Source organism: Pogoniulus pusillus, chromosome 4 (genome assembly GCF_015220805.1).
Source record: "Pogoniulus pusillus isolate bPogPus1 chromosome 4, bPogPus1.pri, whole genome shotgun sequence".
Classification (NCBI taxonomy): domain Eukaryota; kingdom Metazoa; phylum Chordata; class Aves; order Piciformes; family Lybiidae; genus Pogoniulus; species Pogoniulus pusillus.
This window is the reverse complement of record NC_087267.1, coordinates 13195048-13217023: the sequence shown is the minus strand read 5'-3', so window position 1 is coordinate 13217023 and position 21976 is coordinate 13195048. Positions and strand designations below refer to the sequence as shown.

General features: G+C 41.3%; 1 protein-coding gene across 1 annotated transcript; it reads left to right on the top strand.

Annotated features, from left to right (window-relative positions):
• Positions 1 to 635: 635 nt before the first annotated feature.
• DBX2 (developing brain homeobox 2) lies at positions 636 to 21177 on the top strand. The gene is made up of 4 exons (XM_064142221.1): positions 636 to 1224; positions 14033 to 14128; positions 19037 to 19224; positions 20386 to 21177. The coding sequence occupies exons 1-4, from the start codon at positions 888 to 890 to the stop codon at positions 20704 to 20706; spliced, it is 942 nt and encodes a 313-aa protein (XP_063998291.1). The 5' UTR covers positions 636 to 887; the 3' UTR covers positions 20707 to 21177.
• The last annotated feature ends 799 nt before the right edge of the window (positions 21178 to 21976 follow it).

Here is a 21976-nt window from a genome sequence, read left to right as displayed (position 1 = left end):
GATCCGTTCTAGTGAGACGTGTCCCTGCCTACGGTGGGGGGTTGAAACTGGATGGTCTTTGAGGTCCCTTCCAACCTAAACTATTCTGTGATTCTATGACTCAGCCACCTCTGCCAAAGGATGTTTATGCTCACAGAAGGCAGACCCGTATCTTGAGGAAAACATGATTAACAGTGCCATATTGATCTGAACTGGATTTATTAAGACAAATGCTGAAACTTCAGCGTGCTCGTGGAAGGGCATAACCAAAAGGAAAGGAAAAAAAAAGAAGTCCTCAGGGAGTGAGCTAATGACTATCCTACCATTACCTCATGGGATCATTAGGCCGGCATGATCTTGCTGCGGCCAGCACCGGTGCCACCCCCCTGTCGGGCCGGAGGCCGGAGACCTTTCCCTTCCCTCCACACAGGTGCTGCTCCGCAGCGGGAGGTGCGGGCTCGCCGCCACCTCGGGAAACCGAGGGTGTCCCCCTAAGGGGGCCACTCTGGCCTCTTCACATGGCGGCGGGCCCGGTGGGGCGGGCGCGTAAGGCGGGACAGCCACCCCCGCGCCAGGACGCAGCCGGGGCCATTCAACTCCCCGCCCTACCCCCTTTCCTTTAGGGAGGCTGCCGCGCAAGGCGGCATTGTTGGCCGTGTCCATCATTCCTCGTCCCCGGCTGACATAATGAATACGCTTGGACACACCTTCCAGCCCGGCGAAGGGCAGCGCCGCATCTCCACGCAGAGTCCCGCCGAGTTCTCCGCTCCGTCCCCCTCAGCCCTAAGAGAGGCGCCCCGTAAGCCCGCCCGGCCCCATAGCCCGGCTCCCCGTCCCAGCCCAGTGAGGGGCCGCGGCGGCCGGGCTGGGCTGGGCAGGGCAGGGCGAGCAGGGTAGAAGTCCTCGGTATGCTGCCCAGCGCCCTGTACTGGGACCTGGTGGGCTCCTCGGCTCTCCTGAACCTGCCGACAGCGCCAGGCTTCGGTAATCTGGGCAAAAGTTTCCTCATCGAGAACTTGCTGCGAGCAGGGGCGCCGCCGAGCCCTGCCCAGCTCCGTCCCCTCCCCGCCAGTCCCGTCCCCCTCAAGCTGTGCCCCACGGCGGAACAAATCAGCCCCTCAGGGGGTCTCTACCCGACAAGATGGGCTTTTCAAGTGCTTAACCCCACCGCGGCGGACAGCGGCCGCCTGCAAGCACGGGCTCCGGCAGCGGAGAGAGGCAGCGTCTTCCCGCCGGCAGCCACAGGTGAGCGTCGGGCCCTTCGCACGTCCTGCCGACGGGGAGAGGGGGCAGAAGGGTTCGGACCCGCTCTTTAGCACGGCGATAAGGGTGGCAGGGAGAGACGCGGCCGCTGCCTTTCTCCAAGCCGCTCCGACGATCCCGGAGGCGGTGGCACGCCGTGCCCCACTGGGTGCCGTACCACCGGGGCCAAAATCTTGCCCTGCCGCTGGCCACGGGACTTGGAGAAGCGGCCTCTGGACCGGTTAGGAGGGGGCAGCCGGACGGTGGGTTTAAACTGCGCTGGCCGGCGCACCTATACTGTAGTGAGTGTGGCAAAGCCTTGTGCTGGTCATGACAAGTGCTTTTAACTGTCTTTGGTCGCAGTTCTTACAGAGCTACTAAGTCTTAAAAGCCCGACGGGATGCTAAAACGTTGGTGATAACCAACAGGCGCTCCGGGAAGGCCTGAAATGGTTAGTTTTGGGAGAATGGTGAGCTGTCACGTTCCTCTTGATAGCGATAGCTCGACAGGCAGGAGGCAGCAGCCCCCTCCCGACGTGCCCCGTCCCAGAGGGACAGCAAGGGGTGGAGGACTGGGCTCTTGCAATCAAAAGGAAAATGAAGCAAATCATAGAATCATAGAATCAACCAGGTTGGAAGAGACCTCCAAGATCATCCAGTCATTTTCAGAAGTTTTGGCAGGACCAAAAAAACCCCAGAAAAAGAAAGGGAGGGAAGCTTTAAAGCGGTGTAAAAAGTCTGTGATTAACAATTCGCTGTACGGGGTGGTGAGCGATGTGTCACTTGTCCTGGTTTGACCAGTTTGCCTAGCGACCTGTCCGGCCCGCGGTGTTCCTGCCGATGGGGGTGGTGGTGTCTGGCAGCGGCTTTGCGTCGAACAGGCCGGCAGTAAGCCGCCTCACTGAACTGCAAACAAGTAGTTCTGCAGAACCCTTTTTGTTGAGTGAATGTGCCAGTTTTCATACAAGTATGTTTTGTCTGGCATGATCAACGTTTTAACGCGTTGTTAGGAATGTGAACTTATGTCAGTCGTGGAACTGACTGTAGTTGAATTAAAGGAGATTCATAAGATTCGCTATTAGACTTGCAATCTAGGCTGTGTTTTTCCTTTCCATTATATCAGTTCGTTTCAGTCTTATGTGGTATTTTATGATTTTTTTTTTCCATTTATGATCATGTAGTTTTAAATGTGTTGAAAATTTGACAAACTGAATCGTATTTTTTGAAGTAAAGCTTTAAGCTGTGAAACCAAATGCCTTGTTTCAGAAACAGAATTAATAACAATTGTTTTTCAGGAATAATTTTACTACAGTTAAATCCTACAGATTATTCTGCAAAACTGAAAAGAGGTTCTGGCACTTTAAAGGTAGGCAGGAGGGCGGCAGAAAAGTGTACATTAACACTCAGGGCAGCTGAGATCTGGAATATTCAGAAATGTTGTCTTAAGCATATCACTTATGAAAATATGTTTATTTTAACCAATCGTAGACCAGACCAGGAAATAGGAAAAGTATTTTCTTTCTGGAATTAGATGCGTATTTCCTCCCCCCCCCCCCAAAAAAAAACCAACCCAAAAGCTTTAGAGAAAATGCTACATTTTGCTAATTTAGTGTATTTTGACATAGAGCATTTGTAAAAGGGGAGATAACAAATGCTGCAGAATTCATTACTATAGGTAAACTTTTACAGAAATTCCTAAATGCTGAGTTTTTTCAAATGTGTGCTGCTAGGATTAGTTCTTTGATTGGCCTGAGGTGGTACTGATGAATTTAGTGAAGTTTAGCAGGTTTGCCTAGTCATTTTGAGTCCAATACTAAGATTTTTCTGATCCTGCAGCTCCCGGGGATTTCAGAGGGAGCTTTGGACAAACCCATCAAGCTCTACATTAGGGCAGTGAGAAATAGTAAGTTCACTCATGCATTATGCACTCAAAAAAAAACTCTGGAAAAGGTATGTGTACAATAAAGATTCATGTATTCTAACAAGGACCTATTGACTCTGACCTGACTTGCTTGTGCTAAAGTGATGAGGAGCTCTTAGGTGTATGAACTTTAATAAATGTAAATTAGATTGGAAATGCCCTGCTGAGCCTAGTTTTGTGTGTTCTAAGGAAGCTGTTCTCTCTAGTGTAGGTATATGCAGGAAGAGCCATTTAGACTGGGCAGTTGCATTTGTGAGTAAGGCTTTGGGTGGTCAGACTGTGTAATATGTTTATTGTTTATGCAGTGATAGAATTTAGTCAGAATAAGAATTTTAGCCTACTTCAGGAAAATACCTAGTGAAGGTGTTTTAACTAACTAATTTGTAGCAAGTAGTTTTTTTTTTTTTTTTTAATTCACTGAATTTTATGAGTTTTTTGAGGAATAAACTTTCCTATTTTGGGACCCCAAATCACATGACATGCTGGAAAATCTTAGTCTACATTTTTAAAACACTACTGAACATGCTAAAGCAAAATGGGTTTATTAATCTTTCTGAACAGGCAAGTGCTTTATAGATAATGTAGGGCCTAAAAGTGCTCAAACAGACTACCTTGGCATAATTGAGGGGTTTTTAAATTTAAACAAACAAACAAAGCTATTAGAAAATACCAGAATTTTTAGAATCAGTAATCTATATTGGTCATGTAGTTGCAGATTCTGGTGAGGTCACCAAAAGTTCTCAGAAAGGAAGGAATATAAAATCACACCAGGGACTGAACTGAATAAGCTGAACCTTTTTACAGTTCCAAAAGCAACATGTAACAACCACAGCATCTACCAAGGAAAGGCATGAAGAAAGCACTCCATTTTAGGGTACCTTTTAACACTCCATAAAAGTGCTAAAATTGAAAATCCTGTATTCTTTCTGTAGACTGGAAAACTGTAATCCATAGCAGCAAAGGAGACCGAGTGAGATGACACTCTTGATCTAGTACATCTGGTCATGGGAGCCCTTCCCTTTGTTAACTACTCTGCAGCACACTTCTAGTAGCGAGTTTCCGTTCCCATAATTTACAGGTTTCAAATGATTTATTTTGACTATTTCAAGTGATTTTCCAGACACATATTTTGATTTCTCCAACATTAGCCTAAATGAGAAACTGAACAAGTACTCAGAAAGTGTCACATGCTACATGCATCATCTACTAGGTGGGCTTGAAAAAATATGTTGTCTGTGAAATATTATAATCTCATTATTTTATAAAAATAGAATTGCGATCAAATCATAGGTTCTTGAAATTATTTTGACTTAAGACTACAGCTACATGAATGAGCAGCATGTTACTTCAAAAGGAAAAGCAGGAGCATTTTTGCTGTATGATAAACTCACTTGCATTCTGCAATGGTATGCCAATTTATACCAGCCTGAGAGTCCTGCAGGCTTTCTCGCATTTTGCTCTTGAAGCCGTGGTGCTGCTGCTGAAACACTGAACTGAGTCCATCATCCTTCAGCAGGTGTGAGAAATGCTGTTTTTCTCTCTATCTGAACTGAATTTCTCCTAACCTGTGTGCTGTGGGCCTGATTCTTCTCTTTTAAGACCTTTCACCGTGATAAAATAAATGCATAATGCTGCTTTCTGCCTTGTGATAACTTAAAATAGTCAGGGCTATGAAGACACACTAGGTAAAGCAGTGCAGAAAGTCTGGCTTAGCTTTTAAACACTGGGTGCCCAGACTCTCTTCTTCCTGACTAAAAAGTTTATAAAAAATGTAAAGCGGCATTTTCCAGTGAAACATCTTGCAGCTATGCAGCTTATACTTACACTACCTCTTAAAGAATGAGGGAAGCTCCACATACCAGCAAACTAAGGAACATTTGAGCACAGCAAAAGTCCTCAGTTTCTGCTTGCTGATCTTAGATTTGGTCTCTCTCCTTGTACTCCAGTTCTGTCATTGTCTTCTGGATAAATTAAAAGACTTGACTGTTCTCGGTATTTTCTGATAGAGGAAAATAACACTGAGGATGCTGAGACACAGTCTGTTGTAGCACAGGTGCTTTAAATAAGTTCATATTGTATCTTTCCTCATGACTTGGTTTACAGAAGTATTGGCTAACAGCAGACCAGAGTGACCTCCTTGAGAAATGCCAAGTTACTCTGCTACCTGAAATTATCCTCTGAACACCTCGGATCTTCTCAAGTAATTTTGCAGCCTGAATATGATCATTAGTGCTATTAAAATGAATATGGGCATATATGGCAAGAATCTTGCTTTCTACTTTAATTGTGGCATTTTGATAAATGAACAGAGTCGGGAAACTGAAAAGCATAATGAAACAAATATAACAGCAAGATACTTTCATTGTAAAATTTGCTGGAATACTGATCTTGTGGGATTTTTTGCCTAAAGCATCAGAGAACAATGGAGCAGGACAAAGTACATTGCATATAACACAGATGAAAGCAATTAGAACAAGTATATCATAAACATAAATTGGAATTGCAATAGTAAACATCCATTTTGTGATAGGGTTGTAGCTTTTTGTTCTGTAACATTTGAGTACTTTACATTTTAATCCATTTATCATCACAGTATGCCAGTAGGAGATCTCTACTGATTTCTACTGTCTAGACAAGAAGCTAGAGCAAAAAATAAATGAGGTGATTTGCCTAAGGTAATAGAGAAAAACAGTAGCGTTGCAGGGAAATAATCCCAAATCTTCCTCTGCAGGCTAGCTCTTTGGACTAGTACCATTTTTTTTCCCTTTAGATGATGACAGAAATTATTTCTGCAACACTTCTATTTTAATCTTTATATCATATTACCCATTTCTTGTAAAATCTCTTGTGCTTCTTTATGACAAGCAGGAGATACTTGAATTACTGAAATAAATTACTTCCCCCCCCCAATTCATATTCCCTCTTAGTGAATAAATGTTTATTAATTATTGATTTCAAACCATCTGGCAGCCAGTGTGTCCTCAAGTGACATGTAGCACTAACTTTCAGTAACATAAAAGGCAAAAAAGAGTTGAGTGTTTTCTCTCAGCTCTCTAGGCTTTCACTAGCTTCTGGAAAGTGCTGTCCTCACTCAGGGCAAGAAGTTGACTAACAAATCTCAAGTTTTTTCCAGTTTTATTGATGTTTTCTGGGCATAGAAAGTTTCTTTATGGTGGGGAGATAGATTTTACATCTTTTCTCATGCCCTGATGGCCAGGAGCACTGAGACACCTTCATTGTTTTATGAGTATGTCTTTGGAGGCAGAGAAGTTTCTTAATAATCACGGATTCTGTGAAACTCTTTCACTGTTTCCAGTTTGTGAGCTATTTAATAGAATTGCTCTGGAGTGCCCAGCATACTTGAAGAGTGGCTGTAAAATGACTTCTAAAGGACAAATGGTAAGGTTTCCAGAGCTAGATTAGTGCCAACTACTCTCCAACCCAGCCACCAGTCTGGCAGCCTGGGCTCAGCAGGGAATAAGAATACTGACTGAGCAGTGCCTTTGCCTTTGGTGACTCTTACTGTGCTGTCTCTGTGAAAGAAAGAGGATCCTGAGTTTGGTCATACTAAGATTTAAGCAGTGCCAGAAGATCACAGAGCTGCACTGGGAAGACAAGTAGTGGGGTTTGTAGGAAACCAGTTCACTGAGGGGAAACCACGGATGTGACTGTGCCTACATTTACCTTCTCTGAAATGTTATTTTGTAATGCAGAACGAGTTGGTCTTCTGAAATCACGTAGTGTATTCTTCAGAGCATTAGAAAATACATGAAAGCGATAAAGATCAAGCTCATCAATCAAGTTCTCATCTTGAATGCAGATTTCAGTCAATAGAGATGCCTGCAGAGCATGACACAACACACCGTCTTAGACATCTGTGTTAAGCAACTTTACAGAATGATTCATCACTTCATATGTTCTCATTGGCTGTACAGGAGGCTCAGACAAGGATCTTAGAGAATACACTTAGAGAAGTGAGAGTAATGCCCCTTTCAACAAAAACTGGTAAGCAGAAAGTGCTGGGGCATACTAGTGCATGGGCATCTTGAAGAAGGTCAAAGCTGAAGAGAAAGCTGTTAAATCCACAGCTTTGCTCCAGATTTGTGTCTTTGTTTTCAGTAGCAAGACTGACAAGATGGAGTCTGGCAAACGGTATGGGGTTTGGGTGCTGCTTTGAGTTGTCACACAGATGAAATCTGACCATGCATTGTCACCAGCCAGAGGCACCTGTCTTTCCTCAGGCACAGAAAAATATGTATAGCAAGTGATGCTCTAATAATAAGGCATGTGAATGATGCCTCTGAAAAGTGAGAGTGATTTATATGATCTCAGCTCATATGCAGTGTCACTCTATCAGCTGCTGCATTGCTACAGATGTGACAAAATTATTACTGATCTGTTAGCACATTTCAAGCCCTTTTTGGTGTGACCATTTTTGAAAGCCTCACCAAGATGCAACATAAGAATAAAAGCCCACTTCTCACATCTGCCTTTTGTGTAGGATTTATATTTAGAACTTCAAAGTGCTTTTAGTGAACATTTGCTAGTATTTTAAACCTGCTCTGTGTATGCCACCCTTTTGGCTTCACTTTCTTCATTTTTTACAAGAATGAATGGAGAGTGAATAGACAGTGACTTTGGCAGTGTAAGGATCTAAGGGATGCTGTAAACAGGCTCTTGGAGTAAATTTTGCCAGGTTCATGTGGTGGTGCCTGCCTGTGGTGGGATTTAGCAGTGGCTGTGCTTCCTTCTGTTAGCCAGAGGCTCCTTTCAGCTGGCTGAAACATTTTGGGATGCACAACTGCTGCTGGAACATTGCACTCTAAACACAGTAGCTGCTGAGGTCAGAGCCGTGGTTCATTGTGAGGCCCAGGGTTTGTGGTTTGGGACAGTCTGCTGTCTGAAAGCAGAAATGGTGACATGTGGCTAAGCTGGACCACTGAGATAGCAGAGCCTCTGCTGGAGTATTTGCTGGAGTATTCCTGCAGCTTGGCAAAAGCCTCCTGTAATGACTGCCAAGAATGGATATAGGTAGGAAATTGTGGTTTCCTTGTGCCCTCTTTTGGGATACCAACCATCTAAGGTTCTCAGATGAAATGGGAATGTTCTACTGATAATGTTTTTAATTTGCCTGGCAGAGCTAAAGCCTGAGCATCACTGTAGAATGCAGTTCATTGGCTCTTAGTTCTGAAATATTCTTTGGAGGCATTTCATCTCTCTTTGCAGGTTTATACCACATTTTTATCACTTAGCTTAAAAACCACAAACAATCTAGTAGCACGTGCAGTGAAGGAGGCCAGTATTGGTAATACCACAATTGCCATCAGCTCACTTTTCCTCCATAGCCAGTTTTCCTTCTCTCCTTCCCTCTTTCCTCATGGCTAATGGCCTACGTTATTTCCTGGATCATTTCACAGCACTAGGATTAGGAGAAGCAGATAGTGACTTTAACAGTAAGCCATTTTAAAATGACATAATCATCTTAGCTGAATTCTACTCAGGATCCTTACATTCAAAAATGGTAGATAGGAAAACTGGTTTCACTGTCAGCATGACTTTTTAGTATGGGAGGGCTTTTGAATGATGTATCTTCAGAGCTGGCATTATATTTTTAAATATCAGTACCTGGACTAATCTTGGAGTTTTAGCACTAGATGAGCTTGAGGTCCATTTGAATGTTCAGTATAGTTTTATTTAAAGTGATTTATGTTTGCAAAGCTGAAAAATGAACATTATTTCTAAAATTTTGCATGTAGCAACAGTGTCAGAAGAATTTATCTTCTGTGAAAAAAAAAACCCAACAAATTATTTATTTGGTTTTAGATATTTCATCTTTTTGTAAGTATGACCTGATTTTTTTTAAAAGCATGTAGTACAATTTTTGGAGTGCCAAAAGGCACTTGCACTGGACTGGTATTTCATGTTCATGCATCTGTGAAGTTAAGTCTGTAAAGTCCTCTGAAATTTCTTAGTTCCCCATAATTTCCTTTTTTAGTAAAATGAAAATGCAAAGCAGAGAAAGAATTGAGTATCTTGAATATGAATTACTAGGATTTGATCCACATAGCTGGAAGCAACAGCTGTCTTTTGGTTATTGTGTATTTCATTCTGACCAATAAATACAGAGGTAATATCCTGATGTTTCAGCAATTGTCAGCCTTATGTGAACAGCGAACAGTCTTTGCTTCAGATCTCTTGACCAACAGATTACTGGTGAGGAGTGGCTGTGTTACCTGTGAACTGAAAATGAAAGCATAGGCAATATTTTCTGTAGGTTATCCTCAGCACTGTTAGTTACTGTGTCATTCCCACAGGTATAATCATAAGTCTGAAATACGTAAATATATACTTTTTCTTTGAGCAGTTTTCATTTTGTTAATGCTGTTTCAGACAGACAATGGAGGACATTTAATGCAATGAATATTCTTCATTGTTTCAATAATAAAATAATACAGTCACTTGTGTTAGGTTGAGGCATTAATATTTTTCTCTATGCAGAGCTCCCAAGGTGGAGCTGAGTGTCCCTGTATTATGGTAGATTTTGGTACTGATTGTTGTGGAGGCAGGGAATTAACATGGCTGAGTCAGGAATATATATAAAAATAGAATTATTTTATTTTCCTGAAACTTGCCCCCAAAACTATATACAGAAATTAATTTAGTTTTAATTAGCAGGTTCAGGGGAAGCATAGGCTGGATGTTAGGAGGAAGTTCTTGCCAGAGAGAGTGATTTGCTATTGGAATGGGCTGCCCAGGGAGGTGGTGAAGTCACCGTCCCTGGAGGTGTTCAAGGAAAGAGTGGATGAGGCACTTAGTGCCATGGTCTAGTTGACTGGATAGGGCTGGGTGCTAGGTTGGACTGGCTGATCTTGGAGGTCTCTTCCAACCTGGTTGATTCTATGATTCTATAATTGAGAAGATCTTACAAGGACGCCATAGATAAATTTGACTATTTTAGAAGTCAGGAGATGGAAAATGCTAAGCTACTAAACACAGAATTCCCCACTATTAATCAGGCTGAGCCAAAAGTTTACTCACAGGTGAGTTAGGCTGAGAGAAAGGGCAGTCCAGATGCTTGTCAGCTCACTGTCTTTTAAAAGACATCTGAGGCTCATTAGGCCTGTCAAGCCTCTATAAAGGGGGTGCTTATGGTGGGAAGCCATCCAAAGCAGGGACGGTCCCGTCCCTCAGGAGCTTGTCCTTCAGAGGGCCAGGGGACTCTTTCTGCAGGAACTATCCAGGTGGGGGAGAACTCTAAGGTGGGAACTCCAAGGTGGGAAGTACCCCAATATTTATACCCCCCCTAGACAAAGAGCAGAGTTACCCCTGCCTAGGTGTGAAGACCACAGCCAATCCCAGCCCGATTGCGGCACGGGCACTGCACGGGCACCCCTCGTGCCAGAAGGGCCCTTTGCTCCCCCTCTCCACGCCTGCAGGGCAGGGGAGGAAACAGTTTTTTCATGCCTTTCCTCTCCCATTCAAGGAGAGGAATTTTGGGGTATACAGGACTCCAGGACACCGATGTAAATATATGTGACTGCTGCACATTGATTGAGTGAAACGACTTGGATAGGGGTGAACTGGGGATGCAGTTTAACATACTTCATGTAGAATTCACTTGTGGATCAGTGTAGCTGAAGCACATTAAAGAAGCTGATCATGTAGATGTATTTGTTTGCTATAGGCTTAGAGAGACACAACGCTCTTGTTTATTCCACAGGATCTAGAATAAATCAGTCTTAAGAAATAGTCTCAGGACTTATTAGAGTTGTATGAGAATAACATCTGCAACTTAAGCAGATGTTCTGCCTTAAAAGAATATGTGCCATGCAGTTAGAAAAGACAGCAGCTGGTTGAATGAATTAAGTAAAATGCCCAAGAAAGCCAGAAGTGTGATTTCCATCAACTTGAGCAGAATTACTAAATCATAGAATGTGTCTGGTTGTAAGAGACCTCCAAGATCATTGACACAGCACTCAGAGGTCAATACTAAATGCCTCTAGTGGGTCCACATGCCGCTTGAACACCCCCAGGGACGGTGACTCCACCACTGTCCTGGGCAGACCATTTTGATGTTTGATAACCCTTTCAGTGAAGAAATATTTTCCATCATACAGCTCTCCTGGTGTGGCTTGTAACCATTTCCTCTAGTCCTGTCCCTTGTCATCAAGGAGAAGATGCTGCCTCCTGCCCACTCTGACCTCCCTCCAGGTAGCTGTAGAGAGTGATGAGGTCTCCCCACAGCTTCCTCTTCTCTAGACTTAATAACCCCAGCTCTCTCAGATACTCCTTATAGGCCATGTGCTCTAGGGCCTTCATGAGCCTTGTTGTCCTTCTCTGGACATGATCCAGCATCTATCCTTCCTATAGCAAGGGGTCAAGATCTCTACTCTTTGCAACATGGTGCTGTGTTAGTGCATTAAATCATTGCCAGCAACATCCATGGAAATAAGTGGCTTATTTGGAGTTACCTTAGGCAAAAAGTCTCAAGTTTTGATGCTGATCCATCTCCTGACCTTTTATGCTTGCAGCTTCCTTGTTGAGGTGTTTAGTGAATGGAGAAAACCTATCCTTTCCTATTACTCTTATCTTTGAGGTCTCTTCCAACCTTGGTGATACTGTGATACTGTGATACTGTGATCTTTATTTGCAGGAGCATGCTATCTATCCAAAACAATAGCTTACTTAATTTTGGTTTATCCAGACATCTCCTGGCTGTGTCATATCATTACGAGCCTCACATTATCAAAAAAAGAGCAAGATACTAGAGAGAGTTAAGAAACTTTAATGGGATATCAGAGACAGACAATGTGTCTGACAAAAATTGTAGGGCATGAATAAGGTGCTGGAGCAATGATTAAAGGGAATAGGGCATTATGGTAGCCAAGGAATGTTTGAGATATGTGAAAAAGCAGCAAAAGAATTGAGTGGGACACCTTCTGTGTACTAAATTGTATTTATAGCAGCAGAAGGTTTTACCTGGCTGTGAGGGAAATTTGATAGTGGCATGAGGAATGTAGTTCTCAGGAAAGGAAGGGAAAGCTCTCCACCTGGGAGTTTGGGAAATGCAGCAGATAAAACACTAGCAATATATAAAAGATACTGTCAAGAACAAGTCTTCATGTTCAGGAGGATGGCTGAGATTATTTGGCATTTACATTCCCCATCTCTTGTTCTTCGTCAGTTAGCAAAATTCATCCCAGTTTACACACACCACCAGTTAGGTTCAAGTCCTATGGATGTATGAAATGGTAATATTTGGCTGCATATTCTCAACTGTTTCAAGTTCCTTAGGACACAGTTTTTCCATGTCTGGTGGCCTCCTATGGAAGAGAAGCTTTAGAACACTAATGCATGATGTAAATAATTCCTTTCTGTAAATGTTTTATAAATATAAACCTCAAATAAAGGCAGTTAGTTCCTCTTGGAGCATGTTTGCATTTCATTAGAAACAGTAAAGTGTCACTGAAAAGCTGTAGCAGTAAAATGCTTATCAACTTGTTACTAAAGTTGAAGAAATCTTCACCTAATGATCAATGAATTCAGATAAAAAAATAGAGGTAAATATTATTTAATATTAATTAAGTTAAGCTTCTACAGAAATACTTTATTGCTTTGGAAGATGAGCAGATTTAATGGTCAGAAAACTTATTATGATGCCCTAATAGGTACTCAGGAATCTAATCTTGAGTGATCCTTGTTTTTTATTCCAGATGAAAAACCTTTAAAAATTAACAATACATTTATCTATTTGTCTGTCTTTCTTGACTATTGATTTCTTATTTTGTTGATTTAAAAAAAATGTTATTTTTAGAGATTTGGACCCACAGGCTCTGTGCTGTTTGTTTTCTCCCTAATCCAAAAGAGGAAAATGATACATTTTTTTTTTAACACTGATTGCATTTTAGAAGTGTAAATACTAGCAGCATGATGAATCTGTTTTCAAAAGTGAAAAATATTCCAGATTTTCATAGCTGATTAGGATGGGCAGAAATTAACAGTACTTAAGATTAATCTAAATGCCCATGAGCTTTGTAGACAAAAGTTAAGGGATTACTAGGTAATGAATTTCTCTCCATGTTTTGAAAGCACCATTTAGGCATACACAGACTTCTGATTAATTGGTTGAAAAAATTCTGTAGACATTTTACCAAATATTGCCTAATTCTCTGGGTTGATTTTGCAGGTTTTGTTTGTTTGTTTGTTTTTTGTTACTTTGTTTGTTTGTTTTAAATTGTATTAAGCAGAGCCTTTTTCAGCAAATGGTTTATTTAAATTCAGAGCACTTTCTCAGCAAGGATGACTTTAATGGCAGGCTAGCAGAATCAGGCCTTGTAGTTTGTGTTTGTAGAGCTCAGCTAGATCATCTCATTGCATTTTACAGGATTTATGCACAAAGGTTTCTTGTTTATTGATTTGAGTACTAACAACAGTATTGGAGTACAAGCAGAAGAGATAGAATTCCCTCATAGATTTTACTTTCCTAAGATATCATGCCTGCTAGAGTTATTTAAAGTAACTTTTTCAAATGCATTACACTCATTGTTTCAACAATATTATATTGAAATAAAGCATTCAGTCTCAATATTTAAGAAAAACCTCCCATTGTTACAGCAATTACAGAAGCAAATTTCCAATCTGCAGACTTTTACCATAAGTACATCGAGAGTTTTGCATCTCACAGTTAAGCTACACATGTAAAATAACCTTGCTAAATTAAAGAGTGGTTGCTTGGTTTATCATTGTTTGCCTTAAAAATATCACCATTTTGGAAAATAGGGAAAAAGAACTTGTGGGGCAGGACTTTACACACTGACTCCTTGGAGGACTGTTGTTATGAATATCACCTAAGCTCAATGGATAATCAATTAGATCTTTGCTTTCTTTGCAGCTCTTTCCAAACATTTTTTTCTCCGAGCCCCAGCATTCTACTCGGCGTACTGCGGTGGGTCCTGTCAGCACCCTGCATCCCCCACTGCTTTTCCAAGTAAGTTTTTATGCTTCATCAGTAATGCTTGAGTTATTCTGTAAACCAAAGCAGCAGGATTTAATGTGTTCTGGAAAACTAATTGGTGATGCAATGGCAGCAGCTAATTCCTTAGTAAAATCACAGCAATCCTATTCAAAGGGTTTCCAAAGATTTATCAAACTTAAGTACACTGAGCAATTGTGAGAGGTTTCTAATGGCATTGAGACACCCAGACAGGGCTAACCTAGAAAGTTTGTTGTTTTCAGTTTGATAGAAAAGATTCTTTAAAGCCAGTAATTATTTTAAAAATCTGTGTCTGTAAACATTTGCAACTGAAAAAAAAAAGAGAGCTGAATGGCCTTAAAATGGATGCTGCGTTTTAATGTCTGTTAAGGATAAATTACCATTCAGGAAGCCCTGGCATTATTTAAATGCAACATTCATTCTTTTTGTAGCAATCGAATGCCTGCACATGTTTAATTTGGTTTTCTTTTAAAATTAAACTGGAAAACTTGAAGAAGTAAGTTGAAGGGAATTTTGGTTAATATACACTCTGTGTTCAGGATTAAGACCAGAGACATGTTTCTGTTTCATCCAAATCTAAATTTAACCTTGATTTGGAAGCTTGTGTGCCGTAGTGTAAGAGTGGATATTCATGATTTTTCATGGCTGTGGCTCAAGAATGCAAACAGATGCAGTATTCCCTCATCCTTAGAAACAAAGGAAAAGCACAAATCACATTATTAAATCCAAATGAAAATTGGAGCTTCTTCATACTCTAGCATATACTGTTTAATCACAGTTACATTCAAACCTTTCCTGACTATGTGCTTGTGTTTTATGAACGTTTCAGAAGGGCAGTTGCTAAGTTGGATGATTCTTGACAAGTGAGGCAGCAAATGCTGGCAGTTTAATGAGCTGCAAGTTTCTGAGCACCTCTTTAGGGGGCTGACACTTTCCCACAGAGCGTTTTACATGGCCCCGGTGCTTCCACAATGGCTGACAGCACCATGACCAATCACCACTTTCACTTTACTCATCCACACGCGACCTCACCACAATTTTTCACTGTGCAGATGAACTTTAGGAACGATTTCACATTGAAAAGGCCTGAGCAAGGGTCAGTTGCCCTTTTGTATGGCCATAAAGCAATACTCTATGTGCCAGTCTTTTCTCCTGTCTCACATTCCAAGAGATTTTCTGGACACCATTTAAAGCACTTGACTGAAAAATAAAGCAGTGAATGAAACTGACTTTTATAGACTCATTCTAGCTCATCTTCCCATATAACCCTGTCTACCTGAAAAGGGATTTAGTGGATGAGCTGAGTGTATACAGGGACTTCCTGAATACATAGGCCCATTATCAACTGTGGGGATTGTTTATTAACTAGGACTGATACACTACTATTTTGGAAGTGACCTATTAATTGTCCATTTAACTAGAATGTATTGAATTCAAATGAAAAAAATGGAAACCATGACTAAAGCTTTTACTTGCTCCTTCAAGGTGGTCTCTGCCATGAAGGCAAATGAAGATTGTTCCACAGATTAAGAGGACATTTATCACTATATATTAGGATACAAAGGAAAACCTTTTAAAAAATGAAGGAAAACAAAAATCAAACCAGCAACATGGGAGAAAATAGTTGGTAACAGATTCAGATTCATGTCAGCAGAACACTAAACATTTTGATGCACGTTTGGAGTGACAGGCTGCAAACTGACTGACTTCATATTGATGGAGTTGTTGAAATGCATGAATGGCTGCCTGTCCTGCTGCATTGAAAAGTCATTTAATCCACAAACTGAAATGTAGTTTTCACATGCATTTTGGAATATGGAGTATTCTTTTAAAAACAAAAAAGCTATAGGCTGCTTAGCTGGGAGTGCGTATTCATTATCCCAAACACGAGTTTAAAAACTTTTGACCCAGTGGCTGTTAACTAATGCTTCTGAGCATTCTGACTCATCATTCAATTTTGTTTAGTAAATCTTGTAAAATAAGTCATGTACCATGCCTTAAAGAGTGTATTCTTCACTACTTAGTCTAATACAGGTGTTAAGCTGTACCCTACATGCTGCCTGTATGGGAATTAATTTGTGCCCTGGGGCTCCAGCAGGAGGTTGTTTCTTCACTGATTGACTGTTAACAACCAGCCAGGCAAGACAAATTTTAAAAGGTCACATAATTTGGCATCCTCTGTCCTTGGCTGACAACTCCATTGTGGAATGGAGGCTAGGAGGCAAGGACCAGTTCTGTTATGCCTCTTCTCTTGCTGGTGTCTCTGTTCCACGGTGGGGATGGGAGAAAGTACCAGCTCTTTTGTTGTCAGACTGTACTTTCCAGTGAGCATGAGAATGATTCATCAGAGATGACTTGGAGGCTACTTGGAAAAAGGTACATAAATGCACCAAATTCAAGCAAGGATAGAAAACATACTTCAAAATGAAGAGTCAGTGTTTTCCCACTGTGTTGTGGGCAGGATGAGAGCTTGGGGTTGAGGTTGTGGAAGGGCCTTGCACTGCTCGGAGAAATATGAACCTGGCTTGCTCTTTGCAGAAACCTCCATTGCAGCGTTTTTTGGCTTTTGTTCTGCAGACAGTTAGTTTATTTTGGTTTGGACAAAGTCTGACTTTGTCTTACTGCATAATAAATATCAAGACAGTAACCAGTAGGTTGTGATTTTTCTAGCTGGTCTCAGAACAATCTGGTCTGAGATAAAGTTTTGAAAATTTAAATCATAGAATGGTTTAGGTTGGAAGGGACCTCAAAGATCATCCCGTTCCAACTCCCCGCCATAGGCAGAGACACCTCCCACTAGAATGGATCACTCAAGGCCTCATCCAACCTGGCCTTGAACACCTCCAGGGAGGAGTATCCTGCCATGGAGGTCCCTGAAGAGGTTGAAGACTGCTCTTCTGAAGTCCAGAGTAGTGAGTTTGTTATGCACCCTCCATGATGCCTTGAGGATCTTAAACTCTACCACTTCATGATCACTGCAGCCAAGGCTACCCTTCATCTTCTGTGTAAATTCAGACTTATTTATACTGTAACATTTTAAATAACAACAACAACTTTTTTTTGCCACAGGCTGTTGTGAGGTACAAAGATAAAGACAGGGCCTGAAAATGTAGAAAAATGAAAGAATGGAACATACAGCAGAATGCATTGCTCCCTAAAGCAGTAGTTTCAGAGTGGCAATATAGCTTAGGAAAGGATCATTGCACAGTTGCTCAGCTTATGATATTCCCCTACTGGTCACATCAGGAGGCAAGGTAACCAAGGTAATGCACATAATACCAAACCAGTCACACATGCACCAGAAAAGTATTTAGTCAACTTTGCAAGACATACATATCTACATGCTTTAGTTTCTCATCATTATACATACACGCTTCTGCAATACCCTTAGATTATGCTTGTTTGTTTCCCTGTTAAGTGTTTAAAAAGATAGAAATACCCAGGTGTATGCAAGTATAATATGCAGAAGTTGAAATGTGGTGTAGCCCCAAGGAACAGTTTGTGGAAGCTGCATCTGGATTTAATTAGTATTTTCAAGAGCAGTGTACATGTTGAACAACTGTATTTAACCCTCCCCCGAGTTGCAGCTGACTAGAACAAATCAACTCTTTCACAATAAATCTGCAATCTTTTAGAGAATCTGCTTTATGTGAGGAATTTGCCATTGGCTTTGATATAAAAATACTCAAATTCTTGACAGAAATTCAACAGCAGCACATCTTTGCAGCTGCTGTAACTATAAGGTGGCAGAGGAGTCTTGTACGTGGGAAGGTGAACAACAGGAGAACAAGCTGCATCTTTAGAATCTGCATTGCATGCAATACAATCTAAAGACACCTTCATGGTTGCTTTCCTGCAGAAAGATCATAGATGGCAGCAGCTATATAGCAATGGCACAGGTTTCTGCATCAAAATGAATCTCTTTCCTGGTCTGCTAGCAACTCCCTCGTGCAATTATCACATCTAATGCTTGGTAACAGACCCTGTTCAACTGGCTTCTGGTACTATTCCCTGGGCAAGCATTCGGGGAAGCTAGGAATGCTAAAGGCTAGGGACTGCTCCTTGTATGCTATCCCTCCAGGGGGAAAGCACTATGGCTTTAGGCGTTACTGGGTGTGAGGAAGGTGAGAAATTTATCTGGATTTGTTATTTTGTGCTCTGCTTGAGGCCAGTGAAGGGACAATGCCAATACCTCTGCTTCTCCAATACAGCTCTGTCCTCCAACTTTAAGGCTATTTTGCAGGCTAGGATTCCATCTAGGCATGGATCAAGAGGATGTGATTGAATTTGCCCTCCCAAGACTTGCTGTGAGATGCCAAAGAATTAGACACCAGGCTGACAGGACTAAGTCCAAGTATTTTCTGAATCCTCTAATAAAAAAATAATTTGGTGTTGTTTCCAGAGTAAGTGAATGGCCAGGGGTTTCCTGAAAATTAGTTCACTCTTTAAGGTTAATAAACAAAAACAAAGAAAGCCTATTTAGTTTATCTGAATTCATATTACAGACTACTTTTACATGGTTCTATGTTTCACACGAGGAGCAAATAAACTCCTAGGAAAGCATAGTGCGGTTTACTCCATGATGATGACAGCCAAAGGAAAGTGAAGAAGTTTTTCCCTGACCTTATTTGAATTTTGCAATAGCATGGGCTTGATCTTACTGTTCCTCTATGAAATCATCTGATTTACTTTGTACTGTGTCAAGGGAGGACTCTTGACCACTGACAACACCTCTAGAGGTGAGGATTTAGTCCTTAATGAACATGACTGAAGCATTACAACACTCATAACACCAACAAATCAAGTGTGGCACAGTAGTCTGCTGGTGTTACAATGAACAGCACTTAATATTTTTCCAGTATGTGTTAGCTATTACGCAAAACTCTTCTCCATTTCCACTAGGAGAGGAAAGTGTGCTGCCTCTTCTGACCCAGGAGTCTAACTCCAAAGCCCGGAGAGGCATATTAAGAAGAGCTGTATTTTCTGAAGACCAGAGGAAAGCTTTGGAGAAAATGTTTCAGAAGCAGAAGTATATTAGTAAAACAGACAGGAAGAAACTGGCTGTTAACCTGGGTCTAAAGGAGTCTCAGGTAAGGAATGCGAGAGCATCTCTGACTTTATTTCTGAGGAAAAAAATCTTTGAAGCAAGAAAATGGAACAGCACAGGAGCAACCCTCAGCTCTTACACTGAGTAGAGATCTCAATAAATAGACAGCAGCGTTAATGAAGGAACATTCGAACAGCTTCATAGTTTATTTCCTGAAGGTTTATATTCTTAAGCTGATTACTCCATTTTCACACCAAGTGGAAGAAATATAAACCTTTGCATTACATTTTCAACTCACATTTTGATGACAGAGCCCTCTCAAAACTGTTAGGGTTGTCCTTCTGCCTGATAGGCAGTGATCCAGGCATGTAATAGCAGAGCACGTCCTCCTGCGCTTCTCTGAGCACCCTTTGCACTTGCAGATGAGCAGCTAATTTAGAGCAAACAGCGTTTGCTCTAAAATAATTTGGCCCCAACAGACAGGCAACTATCCCTACAGGAAAAAAACCTTATCTGCACAGAGAAAGAGAGAATCACAGAATCTTAGAGATTGGAAGAGACCTCCAGAGATTATTGAATCCAGCACCCCTGCCAAAAGCAAGATCTCCTAGGGTAGTCTGCACAGGAACACACCCAGGCAGGTTTTAAAAGTGTCCAGAGAAGGAGACTCCACAACCCTCATGGGCAGCCTTTTTCAGTGCTCCATCACCCTTACTGTAAAGAAGTTTCTCCCCATGTTGAGGTGAAATCTATGTTCAAGTTTGTACCTGTTCCTGCTTGTCTTATTGCTGTGGACCACTGAAAAGAGATTAGTCCCATCCATGTGACACCTAGCCCTCAGATCTTTATAGACATTGGTCAGATGTCCTCTGTCTTCTCTTCTCTAGGCTAAACAGCCCCAGGGCTCTCAGTCTCTCTTCATAGGGGAGATGCTACCAGAGATTGTTCTATCCCTAGCCACTGGGATGTCCTTTCTCCAGTTTCTGCCAATATTTGAGGTTGTGAAAGTCAAGGAGAGTATTTAGTCTAGCTGTTGTAAATAGCGATGGGAAAATCCTCAGATGTCAGTCAGCTTCACTGTATTCACAATAACAATGAATAAGGAAGGAATGTGAAAACCAAGGGGATGGAAAGAAACAAACCTTGTTAGAGGAAAGTTACCTAAAGTAAAAATTACAGTAAACTGTCATTGATTCGCAAACAGGTGAAGATTTGGTTTCAGAATCGAAGAATGAAATGGCGAAACTCCAAAGAAAAAGAAGTGCTTTCAAACAGGTGCCTCCAAGAAGAAGGTCTTCAGGAGAACTACCTCTCACAGTCCACCATGAATTTTGCATCCCCATGCCCATCTGTGTGGGAAGTGTCTCAGAAGCAGGCAAGTCCGAGGTGGAGGGATAATTCTCCAGGAAATTCTGAAAGACTGACTACTGCACAACCACCTCCAAGAGCAAATTCATCGCAGAGCCCACTGTATTTGTATCCTAACCAAGACACTGCAAATAAAGCAGTTACATCATCAACCTGAGGAAATAGGGGCAGATTGTAAATTGAATGGAGAGCTCAGGCTTCAAGCGAGCAGTCTTCTAAGACTAACAATATTTGGAAATTGTAAAGCTACCTAGTTTATTCCTCGTATATTTGCTAAAGTCTAACACCATTAAAATGACAAACAGCTAATGATTTAAGAAGTATTCTTCAGTATTCAGTCTTTTCTTGTGTCTTTTCCAATCTTATACTGACTTTAAAAGTAGGGGTTGATGGTAAGTAAAATGGTGAGCTAAGAGCTTGAACCTGAACTTTTGCTGTGATTTATACATCTGTGCTGTATACAATATTCATTAAAAACACAGTGGTAATAATTTTTATCTCTCATTGCAGTTAGATAAATTAATTTCTTCTGTGCACAAGATAAGAATAACTTTTGTTTCCCATAAGATAGCAAGAGGTTTGGGTTCTTCTTGAAATTGATTAAACACACAATGTAAGACAAACGTAAGCATCTTTAGTGTGTTTTCTCCATCTGTCCTCGCCTGTTTCAGTATTCAATTTTAAATAGCATGGTCACAGGTCAGCTGATAATCCTGCTAATACTAAAAGATGACCAACCAGCCCTATAAGATATTCCACATTTAAATCACTTTAATGTGAATGCATACTGAGAAGTGCAGTTCACTAGATCCTGTCTTTTCTCCGGTGGATGAACTGTACAATATTCTTAACTCTGAATTTCCATGGCTTTTGTCATGCTGTTAGTGCAGCTTTTTGTAATCTCATCTTTATTTCAGAACTCAAATGGCAGTAGGCAGAACTGCAGTCCAGCTGTGCCAAGCAACAAAACTGGAAATTGGAAAAAATGCCACTATGGCCATCTTGGGGAAGTAGTTCAGGAGATGGCATATCTTAGTAGCCTCACTCCTGTTTAAACTAGTGCCAATAAATACACATCAGCAAACTCGACAAACTTGAACATAGAAAGTTTCACCTCAACATCAGAAGAAACTTGTTTACAGTGAGGGTGACAAAGCACTGAACAGGCTGCCCAGAGAGACTCTGAAGTCTCCTTCTGTGGAGACTTTCAAAAGCTGCCTGGGTGCATTCCTCTGTGAACTACCTTAGGTGATCCTGCTTTTGGTAGGAGGGTTGGACTCAGTGATCTCTGGGGGTCCTTTCCAACCTCTAACGTTCTGTGATTGTGTGATATTTATATATAACAGCCTGGACAGTATTCTCTGTAATACAAGTAGCCTTATGTCCTTTTACTAGAATTGTGTTACTTAAAATTACTTGCTTACTTC

Bases quoted from the DNA above. Each gene is read 5' to 3' on its own strand.
- DBX2 (XM_064142221.1), top strand. From the start codon at position 888: ATGCTGCCCAGCGCCCTGTACTGGGACCTGGTGGGCTCCTCGGCTCTC. The intron at 1,225-14,032 runs GTGAGCGTCGGG...CTTTCTTTGCAG, and splicing joins CTTCCCGCCGGCAGCCACAG to CTCTTTCCAAACATTTTTTT. The intron at 19,225-20,385 runs GTAAGGAATGCG...ATTCGCAAACAG, and splicing joins TGGGTCTAAAGGAGTCTCAG to GTGAAGATTTGGTTTCAGAA.